The following is a 16476-nucleotide window of genomic DNA, read 5'->3' as shown; positions in this document are numbered from 1 at the left end:
GCTGCTACAGAGCAAGCTCAGGTTCAGCAGCTGAGGCTGGGTACGTCCAGCTCTGCCCCTGCAGGCAGGATCCCCACACCAGAGCCTCCTGAGCCAAAGGCAGGAGCTGTGCCAGGTCAGCCCCCTTCGGGCTGCAGGATTGCCTTACAGAGACCTGCTTTGCCCTCTAGTGACTACAAAGCACAGAACAGGGACTTTTGCACCACCCATTCTGATGGATGAAGTCAGGTCCCTGCTGCATCTGCTGGGCAGAAGACAAGCAGAGGGGTTGTTCTGACTTTGCTTGGCTTAAATAAGAACATCCCTCTCCCGAGGCAGCCCAGTCACTGCCTCTGTACGGGATGCATGTGGCACGAAGCAAGGGAAGGAGATGCTATTCTGAAAAGTTGAGAACAGACACCCTAAATTGGGGAATGAATGTCTGAGGGAATGGCAAAGGAAAATCCTCCAGGGCTGATGTTATTTCTAGTTTGCACATGCACTGGAACTGAAAAGAGGCTATTTCAGGGGGAAAAGGAATGGATGAATAATAGAAGCAAAAATAGGCTCTCTACATTCCTTTCCAAAACTGTGTTGCCTACAAACCCTTTGGTAACAATTGACAATTCATCAGCCAATGATCTCATAATTTGTGATCTATGGGGCCATAGACTTTGTGATGTATGCTCTGTGTAAGTGGCTATTAAAAGAGCTTTTAGTTGGAAAAATAATAAAGATGATCTTTGTTTAAACAGTAGCAGGCAAAGAGAGGGATTAGAGAGGATATCTAGATAGATGGGACAGCTGAGCTGTATGGAAAGTAAATTATTCAAAAGTACTGTAATGGAAATATTTTATTTCTCTTTATAGTAATAAATACTAAATATTTTACATTTTGAAAATGCTAGTCTGCCCTTGCTAAATTAGAAAAACTTACTACAGATAATCCAAGAAAGCAAATGCAACTAGAGTTTTCAGCATCACCGAAAAGGAAAGAAATTAAATTTCCATTTGGACTTTCTTATATAGTCAGTTCTTGTTATCAGAAAACAGGTTTATGATCATGTGATGGAAAACATACCTTTTCATGTATTTTTATGTATAAATTGGACACTCTACAGAAGCTCAGACTGTATTTGCCTAGATGTTGTGATGAGTAAATATTAGTATTTTCTCAAATACTCAGGCAAAAACACTAAAAATAAAAGACACAGCTCTAGTGCTCACTAAGCCAAACAAAAATTTGAGACCATAGATGAGTTTTAATGGAAAACATAAGCCAGAAATAATCTTTAGCTTTTGGGCAAATATCTATTAACATGGATATTCCAGGCAGGCTGTAAGCCATTGTCTGAAATCATCACTAGACTCAGTAAAAATTAAAGTCTGCCTCAACTAATTTGTGAATAAGAGAGGAAAGGTTTCATTGGGTGACTTGCTCAGTTGCAAATTTTAACCAAATGAAATATGCTTTATTTGGTTATTACCTACAGTTGCCCCCAAAAAACTTAGCCTTAATTAGCATTTGATGCAAATCAGTGCAATCAGTTGGGATACAGATGGCTGGAGAAAAGTGTTTGGCTCCCCTTGTTAAGTCACTCAGATCTACCATAAGAGAATTTGGAAGAAACTGGAATAGACTCACACGAAGTGTGAGTGGCCAGGTTTGAGACTGCTGATGAGCATTGGCTCCACATCCATGCTGTGGATAGGGCATAAGTTTTTAAGGAAGTTCTGTTTCTGTGGTTTCTGTGACAACCCCTACAAATAATTCACTTTTACAGGTTGTTTACTGCTGGGCTTTTTGAGATGACAGCTGGGCCAACTCTGATAAGCCATGCCTGTGCTGGGCTCTGCCATGGATTCAGTAACTTGATTAATGCCAGCAGATAATTGAGAGCAACCTCATCTGATGTTATCTTTGCAACTCCAAGAATAACTACTACTTGCAGTGCCACTTTCCTAAAGATGGGGTGTTCCCCAAATTTTGGGCTAAGAGCTCCCGTCTGCCAGCAGCCACTAGGTGGCATCAAGCAAGGAGAGTTGGAAGGTCGTTCGGCTTTGGGGATGGCCCTGCTCTAAGAGCCCCGAAATTAATCTTAATAGTGGGTGTACACACCTAGAAGGTGCCTGTAAGACACTGGCTGCCCTCGGACGGGCAAACTGCTTGCATCCACTGTCAACTACAGCACGTGCAGGTGGCAATCCGTGCTTCCAAAAGCAGATCAGCCTGAAGATAACAATCGATTAAAATGATGATTACAAGGCTTTTAAATTTTTATTCCTGTTGTTGTTGTTCTCTTTAGAAACACAAGACAAACTGCTCCATAACCCAAATCAGGTGTTCAAGAACTTTCATCAGATAATAGCCAAGTGCTTCACAGGAAGGAAAACCACAGCAGCAGATATATGATAATCTCACATACAGTAGTTTGCTACAGATCTTAGTAGCTAGTAACTGATTTAGATTCAGAGAACAAGAACTTGGCCATTTGACTTTTACACATTATGTTCCTTAGCTCTTGACACCTGAAAGAGGTAGAAAAACATCAGAAAAATAAATCTAATGCTTTTTTTCCAAATGCATTCAGTAGTAGCTGATGATAACCCAGCAGAACAACTCAGGAATGCCAGCAAGCAATATGAAGTGTTAACCAGAATCAATTCCCCTCCTATTTCTCAGACATGTCTCTAAATGGGGTGGCTTTATAGCCATGTTGTGTAGAGGTATGTCCTCGGTGGCCAAACCATGGGCAGTACTGCTGGGCAGTTCTGTTGCCATTCTCTTCAATGTGGGGGACCCAGGTGAGACACAAACACCAGCTCAGGTACCCCTGTGGACCAGAGGGACATTGCTGCCGGTGGCCTCAGCTGAAATCTAATCAAGGCAGAGGTAATAGCACCAGGAGGAGCAAATACATAAAAGTGTACAAACTCCCCTCAGAGCTGTTCACCAACGCACAAGTGCTGCAGGCAAAGTCCTGCAGTCCTGCAAAGGTTTGATCAGAAGCAGAGAGGTGTTGCCAGCATGTACATCCTGCCCAGTTCTCCAACTCTGAAGGCTTCTTTCTATCCCTTTTGCTATGAAAAGGCTCTGAAGAAGGAGTGCTCTGGCCTGGTCATCTGTAAGAGGGGAGACAGAGGTGCGGGGGGAAGAACAGGCTGTGACAAAAGGAGCTACCTGCCCACTGCACAGCACAGAAGTGCCAGCAGTGAAAAACACATCAAAGCTGAAACACTCAGAATTATTTTGTTCCATTTTTAAATGACAAGTCAATTTTAACCAAGCAATTAGCATGGCTAATTATTGTGAGAGAATAGATTACTCCAAAGCAGCATAGAGGAAGAATGAATTAAAGAAATATCTAGGATTAAAGAAAAAGCATGTGCTCAAGCAGGCAAGGAGTGCTGAAATTCCCCCTAGAGTGCTTAAAGAATTAGCTGAACTAAACCTCTGAAACATTAGTGATTGCATTTGAGGAAGCAGGGATGACAGTAAGGGTCCCAAAGGAGTAGAGGAGGGTAAGTGTAATGCTCCTCAGAGGGCAGAGAGAGGCTCTGGGGATTAGCCTTTCCAGGAGCCAGGACATGCAAGCAATTACAGAGCATCCCATCATTAGTAGCAAAAGAATAAGAAGATAAGGACCCACCTCCAGGGATTTGATGAGAACAAGTGTGTCAAACCAATCTGATTTCCTTGAGGTGGTGAGTGACCTGATGGGGAACGGGAGTGTGATATGAACAGCCCTAGCCTGACAGTGGTGAGGCTTCCACTGCTTTTTCACTGTCATTTTATAAGTAAACCGAGGAATTATGCTCTGACCACCTCTGACTTGTGAGCTGGCAGGCCAAGAAGTACTATTATTCCTGTAACCTCTCTATATTTTTGTTCCACCAGTACCATTATATCAAAAGCATCTAATTTCTTACCTGCATAAGCTTGCTTCTCATGTCCTCATACTACTAAAACTGGAAGTACAGACCTTTAAAGATCAGCACCCATGAGGCCAATATGGAACATAAATGTAATCAGAAGCTGTCTAAAAGTGGATATGGTCCAGAAGAAAAGGATGGATCTTCCTTGCACCGTGTTTTGAGTCATTCTGGTTCTTCAAACCTAGTTATGAATAAAAAAAGATTTTTTTGAATTCCCTATGGCTATATTAGGATTTGAGACAAAAGCCACCCAGATCAGATATGCATTTGTGAACCAAATGGAATTTCTGTGCCTGACACTAGGTATTTGCCCAGTGCCAGCTAAGGGATAAGCCTCCCTCCTCTTCCATAGAGGATTGCAAATCTTTATACAAAAGAGAGAAAGAAAATAATTATCTTGAACTAAATTCCATCTGGGAAGATCTGCTCTGCCTGCCCCCAGTTTTTTGGTAGCAGGATACCATGCCTTCTGGTAGCACAACAGTTTCTGATCCCTTCTACCAGAGCTCCATGCAAATCAGAAGAAAACAACTTGGCAGATCCCGCTGAACAAGATTTGACATCTAAATTGAATGCCTGGACCTCAAATTCCTACAATTCAATTGAAAAGCCAGTAGGATTGCCCTTTGGTTACTTGTGGGCTGTAAAACTGGCTCTGAGCTCCTCCAGATAAGGGCTTCTTTGTGCAGCATTGTGTAATGGGTGCCACAGGGTTGATGTGGGCCATAAATAACTTGTACATAAGTATTTTTAGCAACTACTTTCCACTCTCTGGAGATATACTGGACAGCTTGAAGTGTGTGTATCTGCATGTGAAGTGGGTGGGGGAGGCTAGAAGAGCTCCCATCCCGAGCACAGAGCAAATATCACAGCACTCCCAGTACCCATGGTAATGCAATAGGAGCTGACGCCTCCATGCAGAAGTGTCCTGAGCAAGCAAGACGTTTCAAAAGAGCTGCCTCATCAGAGTGGCAAGGTATGCTGTCTCGTGGTAGAACTGCAAACAAACCCCATGCCCACAAAAGGTGGATGCCAGCAGGAGAGCTCTGAGCAGGGCAGCACCCGGCTGAGTCCCACGCTACCAACCCTATCCAAAGATCCCCTACCTATCCCTTCGTGTCCCCTCTGATGTGCACTTAATGCAGAAAGAAGTGTACGCTGCTGGCTGCATTTTCTGAGGATAACCTGCCTTTTAGGCTGGACCTGAGGGAAATTGTCTGCCTCTATCTGCAGATGACACCACTAATCTCTGTAGAAGACTGTCTGGCCCTGGAGGCAGAGCAAGGGTTAAGAGGGAAGCACAGCTGCTGGGGGCTCCAGCTGCAAGGAAAAGACTGAACACATCATCCTTGTACAAGAAGCTGTACATTAGGAGCACGGGGCTTCTCAGACATCTCTGAAAAGGCAGAACAGGACAAAATCACCCACTCACATCCTCCACCCTCCAGGCACTTCGGAAGGGTGTGATATCCTCCCATCGCGTTAGTCAGCCTGTACTAGCTATATCTGATGACACGGTGGGGAAAGTGCAAAGTGGTTATGGATTTCACTTGTATTTATCCTTACCAAATATCCAGCTGCTGTGCAGCACGAGTCACAAGCACAATGTCAGGATTTTGCAAGACCTGGTTACCCTTCTCTTGCCAAAACCAAATGGGCCAGCAGAGAAGGAGTAGACAGTCAGAAAGAAAACAAGTAAATAAATAAATAATGGTGGGGTAGGGAGGAGTTGATCAAGGCTGGAACTGTCCAGAATAAGCTCTGCATTGTGACAGCTAGTCTAAGGTAGCTTGATAAGGACTAACTTGACAAAAATCCAGAGAGGAAGATGAGCACTAAACACTATAGAGCCCAATAGTAAGAACACCTACTTGATTTTAACAGGATCTGGTGACACACAGAAGAGAGCAACCTAGTAACTTATGCAAGCACTAGGAATCCAGACCCCTCAAATTCAAAGGGGCTCATTTTGAAAATAGCAGGGTGAAGTACCAGCACACATGCCTTCCATTTTTTCCATAGAGAAAATACAGAATCTATACTCAAGCTGAGCAAGATAAGCTTAACAGACACAAAAATTTATGTCTGTCCTGCAATGAGGTCTGTATGTAACTAAAAGCAGTTATTTAGAGTAAGGTATCCAAAATTACTCAGATATCTGGATATTTTTTTTTTGCTTAAAGGAAATAATAACTGGTACTTCACCATAATGATCCATAAGAACCCCCAGTAACCACTGCTTCCAAAGCATACATGTAACAACTCAAGCCAATCCTGCTTCTCAGCTATTTATGAGGGGGCTTGTTTGCCTTGCTATAATCCTCAGACACAGCTGATGGTACCTACAAGCTGTGATTAATTAGTTAATGATGGGGACCCTTAAGGGGGGACCCTTAAGGGAATTGCTTGAGGCAACAGAGGTGTGATTTTTAAGGATTTTCCCTGCCATTTGTTAGCAATGTTATTTGCTGACAGGGAAGCTGGTTCCAAGTAACTCAGAGCAGAGCTTTGTACTCATTCTTTGGTGCTTTCCACCCCTCAGAAAGAAAGAAAGGAAAATACTGATGTACTACTGTGTAGTATTAATCCTATCTGTTCTGCTCCTGCTTTGTACAGCAAGAGCTACTAACTGTCCCTCGCTACATCCAGGACGTGGTATTTAAAAAGAAAGGTCAAATGCCAACCTGAGAGGAAAGTGATGAAAATCAAATAATGTAGTGGATATTCCAATGGAACAATAAAGGTGACAGCAGCTAATGGGAAATGCTGTTAAGGTGCAAGCCATGCAGCTGTGAATTCCCAACAATAGCCCTGGAGTGTGCTTTTGGGCAAGCTGATCTTATTTTAATGTATCAGGAGAAGCATTGGCTAAATGCAGGATAATAAGAGTTAGCTTTAGTCTGTGAAATGAGAGGCCAGGCTTTCACTTCGTAGTACTGTAACAGAGAGCTGCTATTTGCCTGTCAACTGCTCTTTCTGGGGAGGAAAAAAAAAAAAAAGTTACTCTACCATAAATAAAAGTACAAGTAAAAATGCCAGGATTAATACATTTTTTTAATGGGAACAATGTGATCTATTTCTTCTGTCACATCTTTCCTTGTTCCATCTCCTCTCGTAACATCACCTACTAAAGGCTAAATATAAGCTGTGCACCGAACTGAAACAAGCGGTGACAGGAGGTGACACCCTGCAGGCTGCTCAGATCCAGCACTGGGCTGGTAACTGGCAGACAGGTGTCTGCACACAGGCTGAGACCACATTTGCTGATGAAGTCACTGCTCAAAAGCATCTGCTGCGCTGACCTCTTCATTTTATGCAGAACCAAACCTGAGATTTGCTGTACCTGCAGGAGCTGTCCTGTCGGGCTGTTTGGCAGCTGGGATTGCTCAAAATAAGAGCAGAAACTTTTTAGAACTGAAAGTGTCTCCTGACATCTACGTAGCACCTGGCATGTACGTGCTTACCTGTGGAAGATGGTGCTAGGGACTGTGAACTGCTCAGATACTTTGACAACGGAGGGGTAGAAGGGCAGGGTGCACGTTGCTGGATTTCAGAGAGGAGTAAATGAGGGAAGATAAAGAAAGGCAGCAGGTTGGAGTACAGCCAGGCGGTGAGCCCCAGCCACCTGCTAAGTCTGTCTCCATCTAATACCCAGCCTAGTGTGCAGAGCAGCTGGAAGGATTTGGATGCTTGTTACATGTGTTACAATGGCTATCGAGAGGCTTCAGATACAGACAGGCAAGAAAGAAAGGCAGATAAATTTGCAACAAGGATGGGAAGTTAAAAAGTCAAAAAGGTGGTGACCTCAAAACATAAAATTCATGTAAGAGGAATTGCAAGCAGCAGAGCTGCGCTGAGCAAAGCACAAGGTTTGGAGTGAGCTCTGGGCCACTTCCCAGTAATGTCAGTGTGTGGGAGCCTGGCAGGGCTAAGAAAGCAGCGTGCAAGTGGTCTGGCTCACTTCTAAGTGAGCAAAGTAAAGATGCAAGGTGGTGGTGTCTGTGACATAGCCCAGATGCCCTCAGTTTTCTTAATTCAGGTCCAGCTTTTTGTCAAATTCTGGGCAAGAGTAGACCAATTGAACATTTACTGTTGTTTGGATGAGCCAGGGCTCTGGCAGGCTTGTGCTGCTGAGTAGATGAAAGTAGCCAAAACAGATGCAGATATTAAGGGACTTCGCCAGTACTTGATTTTTATTTTCATGCATGTAAATCTGAAGGGGATAGTGAGTGAGTTTGAAATGCTTTCCAACTCTATCAGGCTGTTAAATGCAGGTAAATGAACATGTGTCAGCAGGGCTGATGCTGAATGGGAGCAAACAGCTGTTCTCTAGTGCACCGCCACAAGTGGAGCAGATGTATTTGACACAGAGATGGGAAACAAAACGATAGATGTTACTTTCGCCTGCCTACAGAAAGAAGCATGCAATTAAAATATAAGCATGAAAGGAACAGGGTTTTCTTTCACTGGCAACAGTGTACGTTGAAAGAGAGTGAGTGAAGCAGAAGGCATGGATTACTGTCTTCAGAGACATCTCCATTTGTGTTGGCAATATATAAGAGGAAAGAGGTAGTAAGACATTCTCCGCAGCCGAGTTCTTGGACCTGACACACTAACATAGTACAATTTGAGGAGCTGATATGATCTGATATGCAAACGTGTTGATTTATTCCAGCTAGCCATAAGAATACAGTTGGAGGCTTTTCAGTTGCTAAAGTGTTGGTTGAGGAGCTCATGGCATCACTGACCTAATTCTTTAACAAATCTTAGAATACTGAGAAACTGCCAACACTGAAAACTGAGAATGCTGCGCCAATATGTAGAAACAGGCCAGTGCAATGACCAAAGCAAGCCTGATGGCATGTTTACAATGAAGTTTTTCAAAGGAAAATGCTGTTTTTGTTTCAGTTGAAGTGTTTTCAAAGGGACTAGTTTCAACAAAACATGCTGTACATAAAACAGAAATGAAATGCCAACATGTTTTTGACACTTCTGGTATAGCACATTTTAAATGTTTATGTTAAAAAAAAAAAAAAAAAAAAAAAAAAAAAAGTTAAATTGGGAATTAAATGCTTTCCTCTCACCATGGATGCAGATTGCTAAGAAAACATTTTCTTCATGCTAAACAATAACATCATCTGCTATTTGTGCTCTGTTTTGATATCAGGAGAGGGAAAATAACCAGAACAATGGAATTTCCTATGAATAGGAAACTCAAATACTTTGTGAATCTCTAGGAGTAATTGCAGGTTCATTCCCAGACTGGATCTCAGTACTGGGAAGGTAAGTGTGGAGTTGTCTACATATGGAATTTCATGGTGTCAGCGTAACTAATTAGTAGCCAATGAACATGGCTTTATGGGATTAGATATTCCCAAATGAGCTTTTCTAATCAACGATATTTCCAGCTTGGCTGGTAACTGTAGGTGCATAGACATGTCAGTCTTTTGTAAGCAACCCTGTGTGCATTCATGGCAGGCTTGTGGTTCTTCATCCTTTAACCAGCAGATCTCAAAAGATGAAAATTTGTCATTGAACATGTTTCTAATGGAAGTCAGCGTCTTCATGGCTGATTTGGAGATAAATAAAACATCAGTTACTAATAATTGTGGCAGATGGCACAAAGATTGCCTGTCATCACTATTTCCCGCTTCACCAAGCATGCGACGTGATCTGGATTGCCTGATGAACTGGCCCCAGGCAGATACAGTGCAGCATAACAAAAAATTCAGCTGAGACCATGCCAGTGGAGTGCTGGGGGACACCTCAGCCATAACATCTCCTTGGGAAAGGTGTTGGAGTGGACGAGCGATGCAGTCTGGTTTCCCACCGCGCTGTGGTGGCACAAAGGAAGGAGTCAGCAGGAAGCAGTGAATAACAGGGAAACACCTCCTTGCACAGCCAAGGCAAGAGGAGCCCCCTCTCTGTCACCCATGTTCTGAAAGTGACACTGAAAAATTAAATGGCAAAGAAAAGGAAGCAAACCTTTCAGAAAAATTGAGGAGAAACCTCTTGTGACCAATAGACTGGCAGATGACTTGTAGACAATGTGCAAATACCCTAATAGACTGAAAAATCCCCAAGAAGTCTCTTTGCTGCAGCAGAGCAAAGTATAACAAGAACCTTGTTTGGAAGCAAAAAACAGGCAACACAAAAATCAATCATGATTTTAAGAAGGCGACTGATTATTCACTTGAAGAAACTATTGATGAGTTGGAAGACTCTTTGATGGCAATCAAATGACCTTGTGGCTGACATATTTTAGTGAAGTACAAATCATTAGACTGATTACAGGTGTGCCAGTGTAAATGTTGCTTCCCCTGTGTCTGACCATCACTGTGTCTGATGTTATGGAGAATTAAAGTCATATTCTTCTACAAATCATTCTACAAAATTTATGTCTCACTAACATCTTTACAGAAGGTGCCTGAGTGTGCATTGTCTTTTTAGAGCTGCAGCCTCTCCACAGCATGGTCAGTAATGGTAGGTAGCATGCACACCCATGAGATCAAGTGTCAAGATTTGTCATCTACCTACAGATAAGGGCAGGCAACTACAGGGTCACCCAGCAGCATGTCTCCCTGCTCCAGGCAACATTTGTAACTCGTGGATTACCATGGTTTCTCATCGATCCCAGGTGCCAGATGAGGCTGAGTGCCTGGGAGGTGACCAGGGAACACCTACACCCCTAGGTGCAGCTCTGAGCTGTGGGTGTCCCCTCTCAATGACATCCCCCCACATGCTTGAGGTGGCTCTGGGATGTACCTTGTGCTTGGGATGTCACACTGGGCAGACCCCAGTGGTGGCATCACCCTTCACAGAGCTTTGTGGTGGATCAACAATAGGAGAGAAGTGTATTTATGTGCAAGAATTAAGAATCTGAGGTATTTTTTTCCCCTGTTTCTGGCATGTGTTAGTTCCTTCACAGTCTTATCATTTGGGAAAATGTCTGCTATAAATACGTTTAGATCAGATGCTCCAAGCTCAGCAGCTCTCTAACAGACGAGAATAGACTTGTTGTTGATATCTGGATTGTGGATGTGAGGAGCAGCCCAATATTGGCATGTCCAGTGGAAATTGCCAGGGATAGACCTCCTGGATGCCCACACTTTGCAGTAACTGAGATGAAGATAGATTGATGTTCACAGGGACTAAGTTCCTGAGCTTCCTAGCCAGCTCTGTTCCATGTCTTCATGATGACACCAGCCTTCCACATATTGAAAACATCTAGGTAACAGCCAAAATATTGTACAAAAGGCTCTGCATGTTACGGCCTAGTAGCCTTGTAACACTGCATGCCATAGGTAGAATATGCCAGGTTATAAGAATATTTAATAGGTGTTTTGTTTTTAAACTAGAATATAGTGGAAATCCTCCACATGTACCAATTTTAGTCATTTCTTAGGAGGACTGGGAAGAGTGGAGGGGATAACAGTGTTGTGCTGACTGGTAACTTCAGAGACGATTGCATTTTTTATGCAGTTGATAAATACACGCGTACCAAAGAGGAGAGCGGTGACTACAGTCCATCTGCACCAGTCAGCGTCAGATGGGATATGAACAGATTTAACTGATTTTCACAGAGCAGAACTCAAACCATGTGAAAAGTCTATTCTGATCCTAAATCAGGACTTTGTTTGGGTGCTTGGGGATATTTCTAAGCTACATGCTTGGGAAGAGAAACAAATACAACTGACATGGGTTCTAGGGTTTCGTCCCTGTGTCCTTGCAGAGATAACCCATCCAGCACAGCATGCTTTTGGGCTCTGTGAGCCTGGCCTCAGGGGCAAAGGCCCATAGTTCTGCACACCCTGGAGTCTGGCTTTTTTTTTTTTTTTCATGAAGGGATGACATTTAGCCCAAAAAGGCTGGAACAGGCCAGTTAGGACATCTGTTACAAGCTCCAGCTGTTGTTTCCTGCAGTTTTGGATTGCTGTAGTCGACCAAGACAGCAACATGGTCAAATAAGAACAAGGTTTGTAAGTAAAAGCTGTGTAAATGCCAACAAATAACAAACGTGCTGGCTCTGGATGTTGACTGATTGCAAATTATTTGTATCTTGTAGCTTCTGTGTTCAGCACCACCAGACTCGCTGACAATCTAGTTGTAGACAACCAGAAACATTTAACCAATTAATGGATTTTGATAACTTCTCACAAAGCATTCTGCAACTTATCAGCTCACCTTCCAAATATCTCATTCCCTCTCCTATTAGATCACCCAGAACAGCCGTGTATGGACAAAACTTCTGAGCCTTTTAAAATGCACCTGCCTGAATTTACAGAGAAATCCATGTCTGGAGAGTGTGCTGGATTCTGAATTTCTGAGCTGGTAGGGTTTGTTTTTTGTTTGGTTTTTTTTTTTTGCCCTTATTTTATGTAAATTGACTCAGCGCCAGGTTTTTGGTTTCCATTTTCTCAGCCTGCTGCAGCAGAGCTGTTAGGATTCAGCTCACAGAAACTTGTAATGGGAGAGCCATCAGCTTTACTTGATCTCAGAGAGAAAGGGCAGAAAAAGTCGAGGCACTGCTGGGGAAGAGGCGCGGCTGAAGGAAGGAAAGTGATGTGTGAATTATACCTGGACTTCAGCACTGTCAACATGGGTGAAACGTGGCTTTAAGTGGATTGCTCCAGCAATCTTACAAGGGCTGTGGCTGAGGACATCAAATATGGGTCTGCCACAGACACTGGACCCCGAGGGCTCAGCTCATATTTCTAAGGTAGGAAAAAAAAAAAAATACAAACCTGAGAGGCAGCCACCAGAAACTGGCCATGCAGCTGACAGAACAAATTCATCACTGGGGAAGCCAGGAGGGGACCAAGCCCAGGAGCAGACTCTAGGTGCTGGGATCAGGGAGACCTCAACCAGAGTGGGCAAATCGCCTCCCAGGTGCTGTGTGGTGAGCAAAACTCCAGCATTTACCTGTTCCCGAGACTGTACACTTAACAACAGCAGGTTAAAGAACTCTGTTTTATTTAGAGAGAAGGAACTTTAAGGTTTTGACCAAGTTCTTTTAAACCACAGTGGATAAAGCACCATGCTGCATGGTGCACTCCTGTGCAGCTGGGGCTCCCGATGAACTCATTTGCAAAGTTTTATTCTTATTTTGCAAGCCTCCACTTTTCCCAGACATCCCCACCAGGCACACTGCTTCTGTGTCCATCCCTGTACCCTTGCATCCCTCCCACCCCACCGGTGGGCCCTGCCCTCCCAGCAGCAGCCCTGCAGCCAACAAGACCGCAGCTGGGGAAAAGAGACACCAGGGAGATGCGCAGAAGTGTTCAGCTCAAGTTTTCTGTGTGAATTAAGCAGGATCCAGCAACACAGGCAGCCCCCAGCCACTGCTCTGTGCGTCGCCACAGGTCCCTGGCTCAGATCGGCAGCAGTGAGATGCCCAGGATGCTGCTGCAGTCCCCTGTGCCTGGCGGTGAGTGAGGCGGTGCAGAAAGACACCAAGTCAGCCTGCAGAACTGCACAAACGTCTGATACAGTGAATTTCTGCCATGGGCCCACCACCTGCTGTGTCACCAAGCGCTGCCCTGAGGCTAGAGGACGTAGAAGTCATTGTTGTTCGACAGATCGCTGTACTGGCAGAGGGCAAGAGCAGGAGCCTGTGAGGGTGGGGGTTCAGGGCGACTGCTGCCCGGCCCCCCCTGGGCCCCGGGCTTGCAGAGCTGGGTCTCCCACCAGGGCTCCGCCACCGCCCGGTGCTTGCGCTTCAGTCTGCTGCCACCATCGCAGTAGGTCCCGCAGCACCGGCAGGCCAAGAAGTGCTTGGCTCGGTGCTTGGCCTTTGGCGTGGAGGCCGCGGCCGTCCCCCGGGGCACAATGCTTGTGGCCGCGATGCCCGGCGGCTCAGGCCGGCCTTTCAACCGGCTCCTTCTCCTCTGGACGGGGTCTGGGCTGATGTCGGACTGCGAGGAGCAGCTCTCGTTCCAGCCGGAGCCAGCGCTCAGGCTGCGTAGGGGCAGGGCGAGCCGCAGGGCCTTCCAGAAATGGGAGCCCGAGCGCTTGGACTTCTCCCCCTTCCAGGTGACGAAGGAGACGGACTCCTTCAGCTGGAGGATGCTGGGGTGGGTGCACTGCAGCGGCCTGTACTCCACCACGATGAGCTTGGTGGCGATGGCGTTCTGGCACATGATGCCGAGCTTGAACTCCAGGAGGCTGATGCTCTTCTCCGTCAGGTAATCGGGGCTCAGGACCACGATCATCCTGCGGCTCCTCTGAATGAAGTCGAACACCGCTTCCGTGGTATCTAAGAGCACAAGGGTGAGGAATTGGGGTGCACAGGGGTGGGGGAGCAGGGAGAGAAAAGCCAAAGGAAGCTGTTTGATGGCAAACCTGCACAGACACACCCCCTCCCTTCCCACTGAAGGGAGCCTGGCACAAGCCCAGTGAATTTCCATTTGCCCACACTCCTGCCAGCCGGGACTGCAGGAGCAGTATCAGCATTTTTGCTCTGCAGTTAGCTTTTGAGAAGGCTGAAGTGGTAAATGACAGGCCAGGACAGCAGGATAAGCCAGGACCATACTCTGACTTCAGCACCACACGGCACCACCCCTGCCAGGGAAGGGCAGGAGCTTGCTAATAGACAGGTCCTGGTTGGGGACCACCTGCCCACAACCCTTTGCATCAAAGAGAAGCGATTACCCCACTGTGCCACAGCTCATGCTGTTGAGCCGGAGATCCACCTCCCTCTCGTGCTGCTCACCCAGAAACAGAAGCTTCCAAATTTAGAAAGAGGAAAATGCCAGCTTTAAACATCTGCATTAGTTCCCCAAGTGGGATGGGGAGGTGAAAATACTGTCCTCCAAAGCATTTCTTGGGGCTGGTTGCAGTTTGGAAAGCTCAGCAAGATGCTTGGCTGGAAGGGTGCCAGGCAAGGGCAGCATCTCTTTCATTATGAACATTGAAAAGCGGCAAACCCGAAGGATGTCCTTGGGCTTCTATCTATGGCCTGGAATGCAGTAAGCATATTGAAGGTGTCATAGCTCATGGGTGAGCAGCAGAAAGGATGGGAATTAATAGGGCTGTGGCACTTAGCAAATTAACTCCGGCTGATTAACAGAACTGTGAAACTTTAAAAGATAACAGGTGGAAAGGCCACCCACTTACTGCAGGTGGGGGCCTGAGATGGGGGCACCTGAGGACAAGGCAGTGCTCAAGCAGGGCAGGGTGAGAGCGCCTTGGTAAGAGCCGCGGCAGGGAGGAGAGCTGGCACTGCTACTGCTGCTAAAGCCGCAGAGGGGCTAGGCAAAGGCAGGCAGAGGAATCTCAGCAGCACCCAGCTCCCTTCTGTGAGCTGAGATTTATACACATAAAAATACCTCTCCTTCCATGTGGTGGCAATGCCTTTATTCTTGGAGTCCTTGGCCGTCTGTTTCCTTACCTCACAGCTGAAGGTGCACTGCATTGCACCTGAATGCATCTTATTTTAACACTCTGCAAAGAAATACTTTTTCAAAGATGTGACTAGCTGTAAAGCACAATGTCCCTAGATTATGTAGGGACCAAAGACTTGGGATATGAAAAATGATTGAACAATTAATATCCTTCTGGAGAAAGTAGGGCACTGTTTGGTTCTTTAATATAACACTGGAATTTGAATAAAACAATTTGAATTATTATTTTCTTGTGTAAAAGGTTTGGGGGATTTCCCCCCTCCACAAGCACAAGTACAGGAAAACACTGATTCATCGAAATCAGAAGTAGATGATAAAGTCAATTCTGTCAGAACTGTAACTGAAAGACGTGAAGCACTCTAAACACCCTATTTCAAAGGCACAAAGAATTGGCAGCAATCTCCCAATTTACTGAGTCCAGGCTTCACTCAAACCTTTCTGTAGCTGATTGAGATCTATTTTGAAATCAGCCAAGCTTCAGCATCTTCTGAAAGAAAAAGCTCCTTTGCTGGCTTGAAAGGTCTATCTTTTTGAAACCAGAATCACAGAGGGATATAGGCAGGAGCAGCCCCTGGGAGGTCACCTCTTCTACCCTCCCGCTCATAAAGGACAGGTTCAATTAATGTGAATGACTCTGAAACTGCTGAAATGAAATGTTTTGATTGAGCTGACAGTGAAGGTTTCTTTTTTATCAATTTAAAATTTGCAGCCTTTTCAGACTCAACGTTTTCTGGCAGCATTGATATTCAAATCCCCAAAGATACATTTTATTCCTGAGAATGGGATGCCTTTAGACGTGGCGGACCAGGGCAGTTTGGGATGTTCAGATTACAGTGTAATCCCAGAACACAAAAACCACCGGGTGGCTGTTTCACAGCATGCAGGCAGGGCGGTTCCTGCCAGTGCCACCATCAGCACAGCATTGGACAGGCAGGAACAACGCTGCAGGGCTCCAGGTAACAACAGAGCTGGAAAACCAATACTCCTGGCAATCTGCTCACACTAAAAAATTTCTCTGCTTGGGTCACAGACACCACACCTCATTGACCCCAAATCCCTAGATGATCACAAGTATTTGTTTTGCTGGTGGTCTTAACATTTGGGGCTCTTTCTGAATTTACCTGGTAGCATACAGTCAAGGGAAAAAGCTAAAAAAGTG

At 45.3% G+C, this 16476-nt stretch overlaps 1 protein-coding gene and 1 long non-coding RNA gene across 15 annotated transcripts in view; both read right to left on the bottom strand.

Moving 5' to 3' along the window:
• Positions 1 to 537: 537 nt before the first annotated feature.
• LOC137861343 (uncharacterized) lies at positions 538 to 6244 on the bottom strand. 2 transcript variants are annotated; one of them, XR_011099555.1, is made up of 4 exons: positions 6121 to 6244; positions 3910 to 4096; positions 3630 to 3693; positions 538 to 3102 (listed from the first exon to the last, which is right to left on the bottom strand). It is a non-coding gene; the product is annotated as an uncharacterized lncRNA (long non-coding RNA). The 2 variants fall into 2 exon arrangements; XR_011099554.1 differs by having other exon boundaries at positions 538 to 2508.
• Positions 6245 to 12788: 6544 nt separating this feature from the next.
• IL1RAP (interleukin 1 receptor accessory protein) overlaps positions 12789 to 16476 on the bottom strand; it is a 45756-nt gene continuing 42068 nt past the window's right edge. For all 13 annotated transcript variants that reach the window (XM_068691630.1, XM_068691635.1, XM_068691623.1 and 10 more), the window contains one exon: positions 12789 to 14170. In XM_068691630.1, the coding sequence (XP_068547731.1) occupies positions 13461 to 14170 (710 nt within the window). In that variant the 3' untranslated portion in view covers positions 12789 to 13460. The remainder of the gene's footprint in view (positions 14171 to 16476) is intronic.

Source organism: Anas acuta, chromosome 9 (genome assembly GCF_963932015.1).
Source record: "Anas acuta chromosome 9, bAnaAcu1.1, whole genome shotgun sequence".
NCBI lineage: Eukaryota > Metazoa > Chordata > Aves > Anseriformes > Anatidae > Anas > Anas acuta.
The sequence above is the reverse complement of the archived record's forward strand: the minus strand, read 5'-3'. Positions and strand labels throughout refer to the sequence as shown.